Source organism: Notolepis coatsorum (assembly GCF_963971535.1).
Source record: "Notolepis coatsorum genome assembly, chromosome: 1".
Classification (NCBI taxonomy): Eukaryota; Metazoa; Chordata; class Actinopteri; order Aulopiformes; family Paralepididae; genus Notolepis; species Notolepis coatsorum.
This window is the reverse complement of record NC_140165.1, coordinates 167,497,723-167,514,714: the sequence shown is the minus strand read 5'-3', so window position 1 is coordinate 167,514,714 and position 16,992 is coordinate 167,497,723. Positions and strand designations below refer to the sequence as shown.

The 16,992-nt window shown below is 40.6% G+C and overlaps 1 protein-coding gene across 1 annotated transcript in view; it reads left to right on the top strand.

The window, feature by feature from the left end:
- The window catches only part of LOC311242858 (DNA-binding protein RFX7-like), a 105,847-nt gene that overhangs the window by 43,346 nt on the left and 45,509 nt on the right, over positions 1–16,992 (top strand). Inside the window, exons 6-8 of the mRNA XM_084331920.1 lie at positions 1,491–1,563; positions 4,897–5,110; positions 6,173–6,465. Of these exons, the coding sequence (XP_084188046.1) occupies positions 1,491–1,563; positions 4,897–5,110; positions 6,173–6,465 (580 nt within the window). The remainder of the gene's footprint in view (positions 1–1,490; positions 1,564–4,896; positions 5,111–6,172; positions 6,466–16,992) is intronic.

Here is a 16,992-nt window from a genome sequence, read left to right as displayed (position 1 = left end):
CCCGCACGCACATTTTATTTTAGTTTTAAATGTCCTTCCTCTTTGGAGATGGGCAGTTAGTGAACACTGGTTGTGATGTGCAACTCAATATAGACATCCATGTGAGACCGGTTTTAACTTAGAACTTCTCTCAGCCATCACATGCTGGCCATTCCTTTTACTTCAAAGCTATAGTAATGCTAACAATATGCAGTGGAACTGTTTGAAAGGGCATCTGCTATTTTGAGAGAAATGCTCTCATTCCCCATTGACTTGCACTGTTGTTGCTGACCATGCTAACAGTGAGGCTGATGCCAATTTCTCAGGGAGAAAAATAACGTAAAGGGGCAGTTCACCCAAAATAAAAAAGTGCTATCTATCCATCCGGATAGTTTTGGTGTGATTTGTACGGTTTTCGTGATATATGCCGTAGATATGTCTGCCATCACTCCAATACAATGGAGGTGAACGGCACTCAAAGCACCAAAAGAATACATTTGAAAAACTCAAACACAAAGTCTCTGCAGGAACTATTTTCTACAGAAGTACACCGTCCATAATAATGTATGGTGGGTGACTGGGTGTACTTCGGTTCCTAAATAGCTCCTACATGAAACTGCTCACAACAAGGTCTGTGGATTATCTTGAGTAACCGCGTCAGGATTTCTGGAAAGAGACAAGTCAAGTGCCATTCAGCTTCATTGTATTGGAGTAAGACATCTCTATGGCAAGTATTTCCAAAACTAAGCAAATCACACCGAAACTATCTGGCTGCATATATAGCACTCTGGGTGAAAAAAAAAATATATATATATATTCGTTTTTTGCTGAACTGCCCCTTTAAAGTTGAAACTTGTGTCATCTTCCTTTAAGTGTTTACCAGCGATTCACCTGCTGCCACCCTCTAATCTAATAAAAGAACAGCCGTTATCATAAATCCACAGTGCATTATTTTTAGCAGTGTTGTTCTTAGTGTAAAAGCTTGGGGTGGGAATGCATTGAAGCGAGGCTGGCTCCTGGCGTGGGTGGCAGGCCCCAGGGCTCCAGTAGCAGCGTGGGTGGCAGGCCCCAGGGCTCCAGTAGCAGCGGTTTCTAATTGGGGGACAGCCATCTCGGCGTCGACTGAGAGCTTTCTTGGCACAGATCTGGCTGTGACAGTTGAGCGTAAGCTCCATGGCAGTCATCTAAACACGTCCTTTGGACGGCCTCGCGGAGCATGGATAGTACCGGGGATCATTCATGGTCTCCTGTGTTGAAATAGTTGGAAGACCCTTTCATACATTGTAGCCAAGGCAGGATTCATACAATTTCCCGTCAATTTCATTATTCTACCATTATTCTAGTTGTTTATCTGGCAAAGTGTCGAGGTTGAGCGGACAAACTTACCATCCAAAGGCAACATTTGTCCACATTTGGCTTGGGGTTCATTTCAGTACCAACATGTATTTACCTTCCAGAATGTTTGACATTTGGTGTTTTTGGCCCTAACTGCTCCTTACATACTGCTATAGCGGACTGAGGAAGAAGAACTTTGTTTACATGCCGTCGTTACCCAACCTGGACTTTCATAAAACGGGGGATGGAGTAAGTTTATCCAAGTTTCTGTTGTTGTTGTTGTTGTTGTTGTTGTTGTTGTTGTTGTTGTTGTTGTTGTTGTTGTTGTTGTTGTTGTTTTTGTTGTTTTTAGCTGCAAACCAAGGAACTAGTTTAACTCATTCAGCGCCAGTCACGATGATAGTCGGGTTTAGAGTATACCGTACTTTTCGCACTATAAGCCGCACCTGAATATAAGCCGCAGCAGCTAAATTGAATGATGTGTACATATATAAGCCGTACTGGGCCCTGTTTCATGTACGTGGTTCAACTAAGTCGATCAAGATGTCCATTATCCAGCTTCAGTTAACCCGATGTTCGAAGCCGGGATTTTCCTGTTTCACAAAGGTGGATTCAGTCTCGTTAACTCAAGCCAGACTTGCGAGTCAGGCTAAATGCGCGCGGCCGTTTTAGGTGAAAAGCCAGCACGTATCGATGGCAGAGATCCTGATTCTCAACGGCATTGATTGATTAATTGATTTAAGACTTTATTGACAGATTGCAATACGGCTCAATCGCCTCGCCGACAAGTTAAATGCGTTATCTATAGGCTAATTCTAAGTCCCTCATTACCTCAATCAATCAGATTATATTTCTTTAAACTTGCCTGCTGGATTGAATAATCAAATGAGATCTTGCTAGCGAAAATTATTAGTTAACTGTTATACAGAATTACGATACGGCTCTCTTACCCATTGATTGATGTATAGTCAATCTTTTACTTATCTTCTCTGTGGTGTAACGGGTTCTTCTTTTGACTTTCACACGGACGACCGGGGTTCAAGACCCTAGTCTTTTCCTTTTTGCAATATAGGAATAATTCAATTTGGTGCACGTTGAGAGCTATATAAAGAATGACATCCTCAATGCATGTAGATTTATAATATTTTAACTTAAAACCAGGCTACTTTGGCGTATAATCATTAATATTATATTCAAAAAAATCATATTGGAAACACCGGGATTTGAACCCCGGTCGCTGGATTGGCAGGCTTGAGCACTACCGCTGGGCCACTGGGCCAGATGGGATAAATTCATTGTTTATACATTAATGAACGAGAGACCCGTGTTTAGAATATCCTTTGTTTTGAATGAAGTTTATCTCTTTATCCTCATTCATTAATGTGACGTCAACGGCTCATTCAATTTCTCAAATCCGTCAAACAGCGCATCTCATCAGACATCTTAATCCCAGTTACAATTAAAATAACCACATCATGTGTACATCGCACGAGCGAGCGCCACCGTCGCCACGGTATATATAACGTGCATTATTTAGGACAAAGTGAATTTAATATCAGCATTTTGGGTCTATTTTACATTTCAAAAGCCCCCTCTGGAAGAATGGAGCACAAAAACGTAATTCAGAATGGTATAATGCAGATCGTAGACTGTGGGAATAGTTTCAGGAAACGGGCTGTCACTTCTTTGCGGGGGCGTGGCGATAGTTCAGGCTAACTTGAACTTGAACTCTGCTTTCGACCAGGCTCAAACTTTTGGATATGTTGTCATGGTGATTTGGAAAATCCACGTACATGAAATCGGAAAGTCCGGCTAACCCAGTTATCCAGCTAAAGTTATCCGGCTAACTCAGTTATCCAGGTACAAGAAACAGGGCCCAGGACTATAAGCCACAGGTGTTTTAATGTTTAATTACCATAATGTAAGGGTTCGTGCACAGAGGGGATTGTCGGGAAAGAGATGGCTGTTTGAGGAAGCTCCCATTTATTAACATTTTTGTTTAAACAGTAACGGTAGCTAGGTACTAACGATAGCTACTTAGCCAACACTAGGTAGCTACTAACATTAGCTCATGGAACGATGGCTAATTAGCCAACACTAGGTAGCTACTAACGTTAGCTCACGGAACGATAGAGCCAACACTAGGCAGCTACTAACGTTAGCTCACGGAACGATAGAGCCAACACTAGCTAGCTACTAACGTTAGCTCACGGAACGATAGAGCCAACACTAGGTAGCTACTAACGTTAGCTCACGGAACGATAGAGCCAACACTAGGTAGCTACTAACGTTAGCTCACGGAACGATAGAGCCAACACTAGGTAGCTACTAACGTTAGCTCACGGAACGATAGAGCCAACACTAGGTAGCTACTAACGTTAGCTCACGGAACGATAGAGCCAACACTAGGTAGCTACTAACGTTAGCTCACGGAACGATAGAGCCAACACTAGGTAGCTACTAATGTTAGCTCACGGAACGATAGAGCCAACACTAGGTAGCTACTAACGTTAGCTCACGGAACGATAGAGCCAACACTAGGTAGCTACTAACGTTAGCTCACGGAACGATAGAGCCAACACTAGGTAACTACTAACGTTAGCTCACGGAACGATAGAGCCAACACTAGGTAGCTACTAACGTTAGCTCACGGAACGATAGAGCCAACACTAGGTAGCTACTAACGTTAGCTCACGGAACGATGGAGCCAACACTAGGTAGCTACTAACCTTAGCTCACGGAATGATAGAGCCAACACTAGGTAGCTACTAACGTTAGCTCACGGAACGATAGAGCCAACACTAGGTAGCTACTAACGTTAGCTCACGGAACGATAGCTACTTAGCCAACACTAGCCAACTACTGCGAAATCGAATGCCAAACTGATGATATCAGACGTTGATATCAGGAGCTATCAGTAGCTAGCCAGCTAGATAACATTAGACAATGCCTCATGTATTAAACTAAAGTGAATAGTCGACTGGGTCATTTTGTTTAATGCTTCAGTTATGTTGAAAGAGGAGCTGCTCATGCACTCGACTGTGAGGGGGAGGAGGAGGGGCAAGGCGTGCACTGCTGCAGCAGATTTACGAGTCTGATCTGACGGTCACAGAGCTGAGGGAGCGCGCCCAGTTAGCTGTAAAAATCCATAGATTAGCCACACCGTTATAAGCCGCAGGGTCAAAAAATGCTGGAAAAAGCCACGGCTTATAGTCCGGAAAGTACAGTATTTGGTGCTGGAACAGAGAGAGAGAGAGGCGAGCTATCGTTTGTTTACATCAGGGTTTTTGTGTCCTTGCTGCCCTCTAGTGTTCAGAAAATGATTATTGCAGCTTTAACACTAGGACCCGTAATTATGGTAATAGAAAGTATGGGGAGGGGGTTTCCTGTAGCCACATTGTTGCAGCGTATCACAAATGTATTTATACAGATTCCATATTCCTTTTTCAAACTACCTGAAAATTGTGTTGAAATGGCAGTTGGATCTATTCTTACGAGAGGATAAGATATTCCAATCCTCTTGTTGCAGTGTTATCCACAATGCAATGTATTACATCTAACACGTGTGTATGTGTTGTGTAGCACCAGTGTGAGATGCTTGAGTCCTCCAGCCAGATTCCCGGCGTCCAGGAGGATGTGCGCCTTGCGGCTTGTGGTCTGGTGTGTGACTGGGCTCAGAAGGTGCTGAGTCGCCACTTCGACGCCGTGGAGGACCTGGCTCGCTTCCTCCTCAACAGCCACTACGTCAGCAACAAGTCTGTGGCTGCGCTCACCATCATGACCGCCACGCCGACCGGTAAGAGAGACACTGTGATTGTTTACATGCTTCCTCACCTCTTTGCCTCTTCTATGGTAAAGAGGAGAAATGGTGACACCTAGTGGTAGCTGCTTCTTACTGATCCGGCTGAATGCATTGAATATAACTGTATACCCAATAATAATAATAATAATAATAATAATAATAATAATAATAATAATAATAATAATAATAATAATAATAATAATGATCATAATAATTTAATTTGTATAGAACTTTTCATACAATATTTGCAGCCCAAAGTGCTTCACAGCAGTAATGTAGGTCTACATACAATTAAATGATCATAGAATTGGCATAAATATAGACATAAAATGAGAATTGACAGAATAAAAGCAATGCATGAAGTGCAGATATAAAATTAGTATAAAATACACAGAATAAAAGCAAAGCAGTGCAATAAAGCTCCCATTTACAGTGCAATAATCATATAAAATAGACATAAAATGTGAATAAAATAGACAGAATAAAATAGTGCAATAGTGCAGTGCAATAAATTAGCTCTCATTTACAGTACAATAATCATAGTGTGGATGTAATGAGTCTAAGTAGCAGAGTGTATTAAAAGGCTATGGCAAAAGTCCATAGTGTTATTCTCCAAATAATTCGGTTTATTTAATATCCGTCCTTCGAATGAGACACTAAACCGAGGTCCTGACTGAATCTCCATCGTTAAAGAACCCAGGACGCCTATCGCAAAGAGTAGGGGGTTCCCTGACATTCCTGGCCAAATTCCCAATCAGGTCTCTGACATCAAGGCCACCTAATCATCCCTTCCCCTTAATTGGCTGATATCAATCCCTGTCTCCTGAGCCGTTCAGCCATTGTGTAGTGTGATGTGTGCCTGGTGCCAGTGTATGGCAGCCATTGAGCCTGCGTAGCCCAAGGTTGGGTGTTACCAGTGGTGGTGAAGGAGGCAATTTCCACCCTACATTGTGGGGAGCACTTTGAGTGTCTAGAAAAGCGCTATATAAATGTAATACATTATTATTATTATTAATATTACTTCGTCGCCCACGTCTCCTTGCTTCCTCTCTTTAGACGCCAAGACCCCACAACCGACATCCGCGTTCGTCCCTACTGCCGAGTCCTTGCAGCCTCAGGAGACGACCCTGTGCTCGCCCTCCATCGATGCCAAGCAGCAGCTCCAGCGTAAGATCCAGAGAAAGCAACAGGAGCAGAAGATGAACTCCCCCCTGCCTGGAGAGAGCCAGCTCAAGAGGGAGAACGGGGGCACACCGGCAGCCAGCACCATGTCCTGTGGCAGCCCTACTGTCCTCTCACCCCAGCCAACCATAGGCATCGTGGTGGCCGCTGTCCCCAGCCCTATCACGGTAAGCAAACAGAGCTTTTGGGTTTAAATGGTAAATTGACTACATTTATATAGCATTTTTATCCAAATTACTTTACAACTTATGCCTCACATTCACTCATTCACTCACACATTCACACACCGACGGCAGAGGCAACCATGCAAGGTGCCAACCTGCTCATCGGGAGCAGTAAGGGGGTTAGGTGTCTTGCTCAAGGACACTTCAACACACTGCCGGGAGGCGCCGGAATTTACCTAAAGATTACCAGGCGACCGCTCTACCTACTAAGCCACTGTCACCCCCATTGCGCATTTGTTTAGCCTCAAATATACATAGATTACTTTATTCCAGTTACTGGGCTCTTTTTTGTGCCGGTGCAGTGGCAGGTGTATTGTTACTTTGCACCGAGATGGGTGGGCTGCATGGCGCAGCTGGGGACGATACAGATCCGCTGGACAGTGCGATTTTGGTATCCGTTTTGGAATAGAATGGTGCCGCACCTCCGCCTGCTCAGACCACGTCTAGCGCTCTGTGCTGTTTTTGTGACAGGAGTCTAGGCGAAGGCAGACAGGAACATCATGTTCCTGTCCACATTACAACAAACAAAGGAAATCCTTCAAGTGAAGTGGAAATGTCTGTTGAAAATGACTTTTTCTATCCGATTTCTCCATTGACTTCCATAGTAAAATTGGATACGAAAAAGTCACTGAAATGGCACCTATCTGGAGTTTCACTTATAATAATAATAATAATAATAATAATAATAATAATAATAATAATAATAATAATAATAATAATAATAATAATAAACTTTATTTGTATAGCACCTTTCATACAGAAACTGCAGCTCAAAGTGCTTCACAACAGAAAAAAGACAGGCATAAAATGAGCACATAAAGTGCAGACATATAAAATCACAGTTTTTTTACATTAGGATCTAACATCCCAACAGGCCACCTTGTTTATGGTTTGATTCAGTTTTAAATAGACAATAATAAAAAGAGCAAGATAAAATAGACAGAGTAAAATAGTGCAATAGTGCAGTGCAATACAATTGTAGAATAGAATAGATAAAAAAAAATATATATTTTACAGTGCAATAAAATAGTTCTGGATTACTGTTTAACAGTTCAAAGTCGTCTTTACCTTCTCTGTTTGGTATCCACAGTTTAAAACTTGACAGTCTTCCCTCCTGTTTTATACCCACTTTGACCCTTTGAACCTCCCACCCAGGGCAAACCTCCCTCTCAGGGTGCAGTTCCCTCTCTCAGGGTGCAGTTCTAGGCCTGGGTCCTACACAGTTTTAAAACCTGACCGTCTCTTGTTTGATACCCACACAGTTTAATACCTGACAGTTTTGAACCTGTAATAAAAAGCAATAGACAGAGTAAAATAATACAGTGCAATAATAGAATAGTACAATAGAATAGATAGTAAAATTATGCAATAGAATGGACAGAGTAAAATAGTGCTACAGTACAATCAACAGCGGGGTATATTAGAAGGCTATGGTGAAGAGGTACGTTTTTAGCTTTTTTTTTAAATATTAAGAGATCTAGCTTCCGTAATGTCCATAGGTAGTGTGTTCCATAACTTTGGTGCATAGTTTGCAAAGGCTGCATCCCCGATTTTCCTTAGACTGTGGCTTGGAACCTTCAACAGACCAGTAGTAGATGATCGCAATGTTCTAGGAGGCACATAGTTGACTAGAGAATTTGCAATGTAGCTTGGTCCTGTTCCATTTAGTGCTTTGTATATAAGGAGGAGGACCTTGAAATCAATTCTAAATGTTACCGGAAGCAAGTGTAGATTAGCTAATACAGGACTGATGTGGTCTCTCCTCTTGGTTCTAATTAGTAGCCTAGCTGCCGAGTTTTGAATGAGTTGGAGTCGGTCTGTGGTTTTTTTTGGGAGGCCAGTGAGGAGTGCATTACAGTAGTCAAGTCGGCTTGAGATAAAGGCATGGATCAGTTTTTCAGCGTCTTTTTTATTTATAAACGGCCGTACCTTAGCTATGTTTCTAAGGTGGAAAAATTATGTTTTTGTCACCTTGTTGATGTGTGATTTAAAGCTTAGGTCTGAGTATATTATAACACCAAGACTTGTAACTTCGGGTTTGATCCAAGGCGTAAGTTGCCCCATATTGCTCTGTAACATTTCTCTTTTTGTTATAGGACCGACTAGTAGGATTTCAGTTTTGCCCTCATTTAATTTTAGGAAGTTGTTCGTCATCCATTTGTTTATTGCTACGAGACAGGCGGAAATGGAGTTTATAGCTGTGTGATCATTTGGTTCAGCGGAGATGTACAATTGTGTGTCATCTGCGTAACTATGGAAACATACATTGTGCTTTCTAATGATGTCTCCGAGTGGCAGCATGTATAGTGTGAATAATAATGGACCAAGGCAGCTCCCCTGTGGAACTCCGAAGTAGGTGTCATGTTTCTCAGAAGAATGATCTCCAAGCCTGACGTAATATATTTTCTCCCTTTGATATATGTTCTGAACCAGTACATAGTCAGAAAGACCAACTAACTTTTCTAGACGATTTATTAGGATATCATGGTCGATCGTGTCAAACGCTGCGCTTAGATCTAATAGGACGAGAATTGAGACTTTGTTTGCATCAGAGTTTATTCTGAGGTCATTTTTGTAAGAGCAGTTTCAGTGCTATGGTGCGTTCTGAAGCCTGATTGAAATCCCTCCATGATGTTGTTTTCTTTGAGAAAGGAGTTTATTTGTATTGAGAAAATTTTTCAAGTATCTTGCTGATGAATGGGAGGTTGGATATTGGCCTATAGTTGGTTAGTACATTACTGTCTAGTTTGGGTTTCTTTAGTAAGGGTCTTACGACAGCTATTTTGAATGCGTCTGGGAAAATACCTGTCAGAAGCGATGTATTTATAATATTTAGGACATGACTTGCAATACTCTCGAATATTCGCTTAAAAAATGCTGTGGGTATAGGGTCAATACAGGAAGTGGAAGAGTTACATTCCATGACAGTTTTGTAAAGCTCAGTTGATGTAATGCAAGCTAATTTTCCTATGGTTACTTTTTCGCAGGGTTTGCTGATGGTGTCCATGTTTGTATCAGGACTAATGCTGGCTCTAATTGAAGTTATTTTGTTATTGAAGAATAATGCTAGTTTCAGGGGTGTAAAGTACTTGAGTAATTGTACTTCGTTACAATACTTAAGTACTGTTTTGGGGGATTTGTACTTTACTCGAGTATTATTAGGTTTGTATACTTTGTACTTTTACTCCATTACATTTCAGAGAAAAAAAACATACTTTTTACTCCTTACATTTCAAATGCAGACCTACAAAGTACAAAGTACAAATCTCACAGGTCCAACCATTTTAATTAGTATATTTTAATTGTTTATCTGGCCGAACTAACGTTAACGTTATTAATCCTGCGACCACAGGTAAACAGCCAATCAAATCCCCATCAATGGAAAATGAACCCGCCCATACCCATGCTGATTGGTCCTTGTGCAACACTAGAAAGCGGGGATCTTTGATTAAACACCTGCTATCAGAAGAATAGACAGTCAGATCCGCATTATGCTGTGGTTAATATTGTGATATTATTCAGGGTACTCCAGTATTCTGTCTTTAATATTGTGATATTATTCAGGGTATTCCAGTATTCTGCCTTTTAATAGTGTGATATTATTCAGGATAATCCAGTATGCTGTGGTTAATATTGTGATATTATTCAGGATACACCATTCTGTTTTTAATATTGTGATATTATTCATGCTGTGATGTGAATGCAGTCGATGTTAGTTTACCTTCAATGGAGAAGTGCATTAAATAATTTTTAAAAAAATTTAAGATTAATTTTTTGGCGTTTTATCGCTTTATTTCTACTGGGCAGTCCAGTAGGGAGAGACAGATGAGGAATGGGAGACAGAGTGGGGGGAAGACATTCGGCAAATAACGACGGGTTCGGGAGTCGAACCCGGGTCGGCCGTGTCGCGGCTGAGCGCGCTATGTGGTTCGCCACTGGGGCGCCCCACATTAAATAATTTTAATGCAAAAAAAGTGTCCTCTGTTCTTTCATTTCAGCATTGTCTATCGCAGAACACATTCCATTGTGGGCAGAGTGTATGCTTGGTTTCATTACAGCCTTGCCTAAACACCAGCTGATGATTTCACTAATTGGCTCACCTCTTCAACTAACTCACCTGGTGCAATGTATAGTTAAAATAAAAAATTGGCCCATGATGGAATGAGTTTGAGACCCCTGGTGTATCCCTTTAAAAAAAATTACTTTTACTTTTTAGTACTTAAGTACATTTAAAAGTAGGACTTTTTTACTTTTACTCAAGTGTGTTTTTAGCCAGATACTTTGACTTTTACTTGAGTCAGATTTTGAGACTGTACCCATACTTTCACTTAAGTATAATTTCTGGGTACTTTTTACACCCTGGTAGTTCTTCACATTTTGATGCAGATGACTGGAGGGGTGGGGGCAGTGTTGAGTAGCTGGTCGATGGCTGAGAATAATATTCTAGAGTTTCCAACATTCTCTGTGATAATCTTAGAAAAATAGTCCTTTCTTGCCACTCGTATTTCTTTGTTATAGGCAGTCATGGCTTCCTTATATATATCGCAGTGGACTGTGAGCTTGGTTTTCCTCCATTTTCTTTCAGCAGCTCTACAGATTCTCTTTGTCTTACCAACACTGCTATTATTTAACCATGGGAAGATTTTGTCACTTGACTTTTTTTTGTGCCTTTAATGGAGCAATAGCATCCAGTGTCTATGATAGGGTGTTGTTGAGATTTCAACCATGCAGTTTAAAGAACAGTCCACTTATGGTGACAGGAGGGTGATCTTTTATATTTTCTTTGAATTCTCAGGGACTAGACAACATAACACTCAGAAGTCAACTACATATCACACTGTGTTTGAACTCTTAGGGACTGAACAACATAACACAGAGAAGTCAACTACATATCACACTGTCCCATTCAAATGTATTGAGGGGCATTGGACTCTGTCAAGTCAAGAGTTTTATTTGTCACGGCATACAATGAAATGCAGGTGGTCTTGCCCGCAACGATGTGCATAATACAATAGTAATATATAATAGAATCCAATAGAACGACATTGTGCAATAAAACAAGTAAACAGAGTAGGGCATATCGGTATATGTGCATGAGTTATTTACAGAGCATGTAACGTGTATTCTCAATGATTCTAAGTATAGCTATATGATCGTTCTCTAGTGTATAGTGGAATAGCTTAAAGTACCCTGCTAATTGTACTCACACGTTTTAGTAAAGTTTCATTCAAAGGATTGGAGACGGAGTCAGCGCTACTGGTGAAAACAGTCTGACCGTTGCTTTAATGAAAACAACAGCATAAATTATCTCGTTTCACAGCTTCAATTATATCTATCGCTAAGCAGCTCGTCAGAAGAATTTCTTAGTGGGTAGCATCTCTGTTCTCGTTCAGTGTTGGAGTTTCCCAGGTTTGAGTCTCAAGCTGCTGTTTCGTCTCCGTCTCCGCTGTCTCAGTTTCCGTCTCAGCGCTGCTCCCTTACCGATGTCTCATACCTGTGTTATATAGGAATCCACAGGCCCTTCCCCCCGTAGTCGAGTCTTTGAAACGTGCTGTCACGTCTCAAAGACTCCAGCGTTCTTCTCATTGGCTAACGCCCTGTATTGCTGTCTCTCTCTCCATGTAAGGAGATCGACTATCTTTGTCTGGCCGTTTTCTTTGAATGAAACGGATAGAAATCGAATTTGTTTGATTAAACCCTTTTTCCAGCACATTTTCAACATACACCACTTTCCAGAACATGAAACATTTTCATACATAGAAATACAGTACTGTTATCTATACATTTATTACATACCAGCTTTGCATTTTCAGTACTACTGTTTGTTTGATAGAAAAATGAGTAAAGACAAAGCAATCCTGTTATTTAATAAGCAATGAGTCAAGAGAAAGGCAATACTGTTGTTTAATATATCAACTAATTAAGTAGGTTGTTTAGTTCACTTTGTTTTAGATAATATGATTTAATCTAACTTAGCTTTCTTATATAATTAATGGTACCTTTTACCTTTTCTCAGTGGCCAATCTGTCTCATTCTTAGTGTTAAATTGCTTGCGTTTTCTTGCTGCTTTTCCTACATTATCTTTTAATTAATGACTCTATTTAGTTTGGAGTTTTAGCTTTTGCTCAATTGTATAATGCTTAATCTATTCTGGCCAGCTGCCTTTTCTATTTCCTCCAGGGCCCCAGTTGGTCTGACTCAATCAACCGCACCCTGACCTCAACTGTTTTTCTAAGTTCTATGATGTGCCTGTTGGTTTCCTGTTGGTTCTTGTTTCTTTAACGATCTTATCTCTCCCTGACAGAAGGTTGTCTGAAAAGGGGGGCTTTTCTCACAATGGTCAGTCACTCTCGTACCCTAAAAATACACAAAAATCCTCCTTCCTGAGTCTGGAGGGGTCAGTTTATGACCTTACTGATCTCTACTTTGTTGGGTGTGGAGAGATTGTCATCTAACCCTAAAAGGGTCCATTCTCTACCGGCTGACCCCTGCACTTACTGGTAAACCTACTTTTGACTAGCAAGGGTATTTTCTTCTTATGGTTGTGACTTATTTCTCTTTGAGAACCTGATCTTACTGTACCATACATTTTGTATTCAATTAATTTACGACAATCCCTTCTCTGAGGGGTCTACCCTCATTATGTAACCAGTAAATTCCAAAATCAAAAATGATATATTTCCATAAAATATAAACAATTTTTAAAAAATCCAAAAATCCAAAAAAATCCAAAATTCATTCATCATTTCACTTACCTTTTCTTCTTGCACAGGTATACACATTATCAGTTATTAATATGACATCCAGTCTAGGTCCGTTTCTTTATACAAAAAGAACATCGTACCATTCTCAGCTTATTTCGATTATGACTATACATTATCCATGTAATTTAACCAAATATGTGACCCGCCGTGACCAAACCCGATTTGATCCGCAAAGGGGGAGGTGCTCTGAAATGAAGAAAATGTCTTGCTGTTCAGAAAATCCTAAAAATCGAAATCTTGATTTTTTTTACATATTTGAATTGTCATTAATGTGTTCCCTTATTTGCCCTTAGTTGCAAACTTAAATACAACTTGTAAATGAGGTAATTATTGTTATAATAGTTCCACAAATGTTCTTCCAAGTGAGGAGAAAAACTACACGCGCGGGCTTGGGCCTGTCCACAGGGGGCTTAATAGGTGTACTTAATAGGTGTTAACACACAGACGTCATTATTTAGCTCTCCTTTCTCAGAGAGAGAATAACACACTATTAATACACTATCTTAATGTTATAAGTTATAAGCAACGTAACGCAGTGTCTAAAAAAAAGATAAAAAAAAAAGAGGCCTTGACGGCCGTTATAAAACGCGTGTTTTAACTTAATTAAAAACCATTAAAACACAGTTTGAATTTTATGAGCGAACGAATTTCGGTAGGGTGCATTTTTTCCAACCTAATGGCTAAAAGTAAATTAATTTAATACGGAAACGGAGTGATAAAAAATGGCTTTTTCATCGGAGCGAGAGATTATTATTATTGTGGGGGCCCTATTTTCTGCGCTGGCATTCAGCACGGAATCTGTTAATACAGTTAAAAGTAAGTTGTTGTTGTTGTTGTTGTTGTGTCTTTCACTACCACACTACATGTATTTACATCTAAATACATCTAAATGCTTAACTGTTACCTGTCTGGACGTTATGAATGTGAAAGTGCGCAGCACCGTGTATAGGCAGGGGAGATGCGGCGCGCGTTAACCCTTTCACTGCCACACTACAGAAGCGCTTAGTAATGCTTCGCCTCAAAGCCGTTTCTGGCCGAATTAGTCATGGAATCTTTATTTTTTTTTTTAATTCTTATTCAGAGGTATTTCGTCACGATTTCATAATTTGTAATGTGGCAGCGAAATGTGTAGAAATATGGTAAAAAAAACTATTTATCCGTTTTTTTATCCGTCACTACCACACTACAGAAGGTTAACCTTTCACTACCACACTACAGAAGGTTAACCTAGTTGTTGTGTCTTTCACTACCACACTACATGTATTTACATCTAAATGCTTATTGGTCAGGCGGTGACGTCATTAAGTTGATGCCATTGATGGGTGAGTATTAAACAGAGAGCAGGGCAGTGCATGTGGCGAGCGCTACATGGTCTTCACCATCGTGTCAATCTCCACCTGCTGATTGTAGGCCACACAAAGTTTTCCCCGGACTGTTTCTTTGGGCTTCTCAAGCAGCGTTTCAGAAAGACCAAGGTGAACACTCTTGATGAGATTGCAGCAGTCGTAAGGGACAGCTCAGTGGCTGGAATCAACATACCACAGCTAGTGGGAAAGGAAGATGGCACTGTAATCGTGCAGTCCTACAACTGGCAGGAACATCTGGGGCCTTACTTCAAGCCACTGCCACAGATCAAGCAGTACCAGCACTTTAGGTGGGTGTGGTCACTGTGTGTTGTGTATTTACTGTAATTAATTATTCACACTTTAGTGCAAAGAATGTCATTGGCAAATGATACAAATGCATTGATATTGTTATGTGCCCTGTACTAACGTTTCACTTTATTATTGCAGCTTTGATTCCAAGGAACCTGGTGTGGTTGTGGCAAAGATGTCTATTGATGGCGCTGAAACCAGATTCCAGCTGCTCCGTGACGTCCGTGTCCTGCCGCCTATAGATGGACTTCCTGTGCTGCCACCACCGGGACTGGACTCTGCAAGACAACACTATCTGTTCCACAAGATCAGAGAGTTCTGTGATGAGGAAGCCCAAGACATAACATGCCCAGCACCACCAGCCAAAATATCCAGCGGCGGTTCAAAAAGACCACGGTGATCATCTGGAGAGGCCATCAGAACATTGAACATTGACTTTAGCATGTCTATTTTTATCTCGTGTTATTTTAAATGCTAATAAAATCTTGAAACTTGATTTTGTCTCTTGTTTATTATCAGGGTCCCTTTCACTACCACACTACAGAAGGTTAACCTTTCACTACCACACTACAGAAGGTTAACCTTTCACTACCACACTACAGAAGGTTAACCTTTCACTACCACACTACAGAAGGTTAACCTTTCACTACCACACTACAGAAGGTTAACCTTTCACTACCACACTACAGAAGGTTAACCTTTCACTACCACACTACAGAAGGTTAACCTTTCACTACCACACTACAGAAGGTTAACCTAGTTGTTGTGTCTTTCACTACCACACTACATGTATTTACATCTAAATGCTTCTGGAGAGGCCATCAGAACATTGAACATTGACTTTAGCATGTCTATTTTTATCTCGTGTTATTTTAAATGCTAATAAAATCTTGAAACTTGATTAAGTTTCTTGTTTATTATCAGGGTCCCTTTCACTACCACTACCAGTCACCAGACTCATTGTAATAACAAAGAGCCTCAGACTGGAAAGCTGCCAGGTGTTAATTGCCCTAGAGAGAGGGGGGCCATGGATTACAATGACTTCTGGGTAGTGTTGTAGTTGTTTCACTATTGTCACTGAATAGCCTGCTCGTCTCTTGAAGGCTATTATCTCTGAATACGTTTTGTGATAATCACCATGAATCATAGGAAGTAGCTTGCAAAGTATCCCACCAAAATGTTCAAGTGATGGCTTATTTTGAAGGTATGAATCTGTACTTTCATAATATGTAAAAAAAAAAAAAAAAAAATGAAGATCCCTCAACATGACCCTGAAGTCCATACCTGGTCACATATGTCTATTTTGTGTAATTGACTCTGCAAGAAAAGATTATTACATCACACCAATATAAGACTAACAGTTCTAATAAAAACGAAGGAGACTTAAAGGGGAACTCCAACATTTTGGGAAATTAGCTTATTTAACATCTTCCCTGGAGTTAGACAAGAAGATACATACCTTTTTTGTCTCTGTGCGTGCATTTTAGCTTTGGGAATAGACGCTCCGTTAGCATAGCTTAGCTTCATCACTGGAAGTGAGGCAGGACAGTAGCCTTACAGTGCCTTACAGTGTATTGCAAGGTCTGACATTGACCAAATTTGATATGCATGACCTTGGTGGGCTCTAGGTCAACTCCTGAAAAGGGGGTCAATGTCAGACCTTGCAATCAAAAGTTAGGGGGCGCACTGAAATTATGGCAAGGGTTATTAGCCCCCTAACCTTTGATTGCAAAGTCTGACATTGACCCCCTTTTCAGGAGTTGACCTAGAGCCCACCAAGGTCATGCATATCAAGTTTGGTCAATGTCAGACCTTGCAATACACTGTAAGGCACTGTAAGGCTACTGTCCTGCCTCACTTCCAGTGATGAAGCTAAGCTATGCTAACGGAGCGTCTATTCCCAAAGCTAAAATGCACGCACAGAGACAAAAAAGGTATGTATCTTCTTGTCTAACTCCAGGGAAGATGTTAAATAAGCTAATTTCCCAAAATGTTGGAGTTCCCCTTTAAACCATAAACATAAAAAATTAAATTTCTCCTTCGCAAAAGAC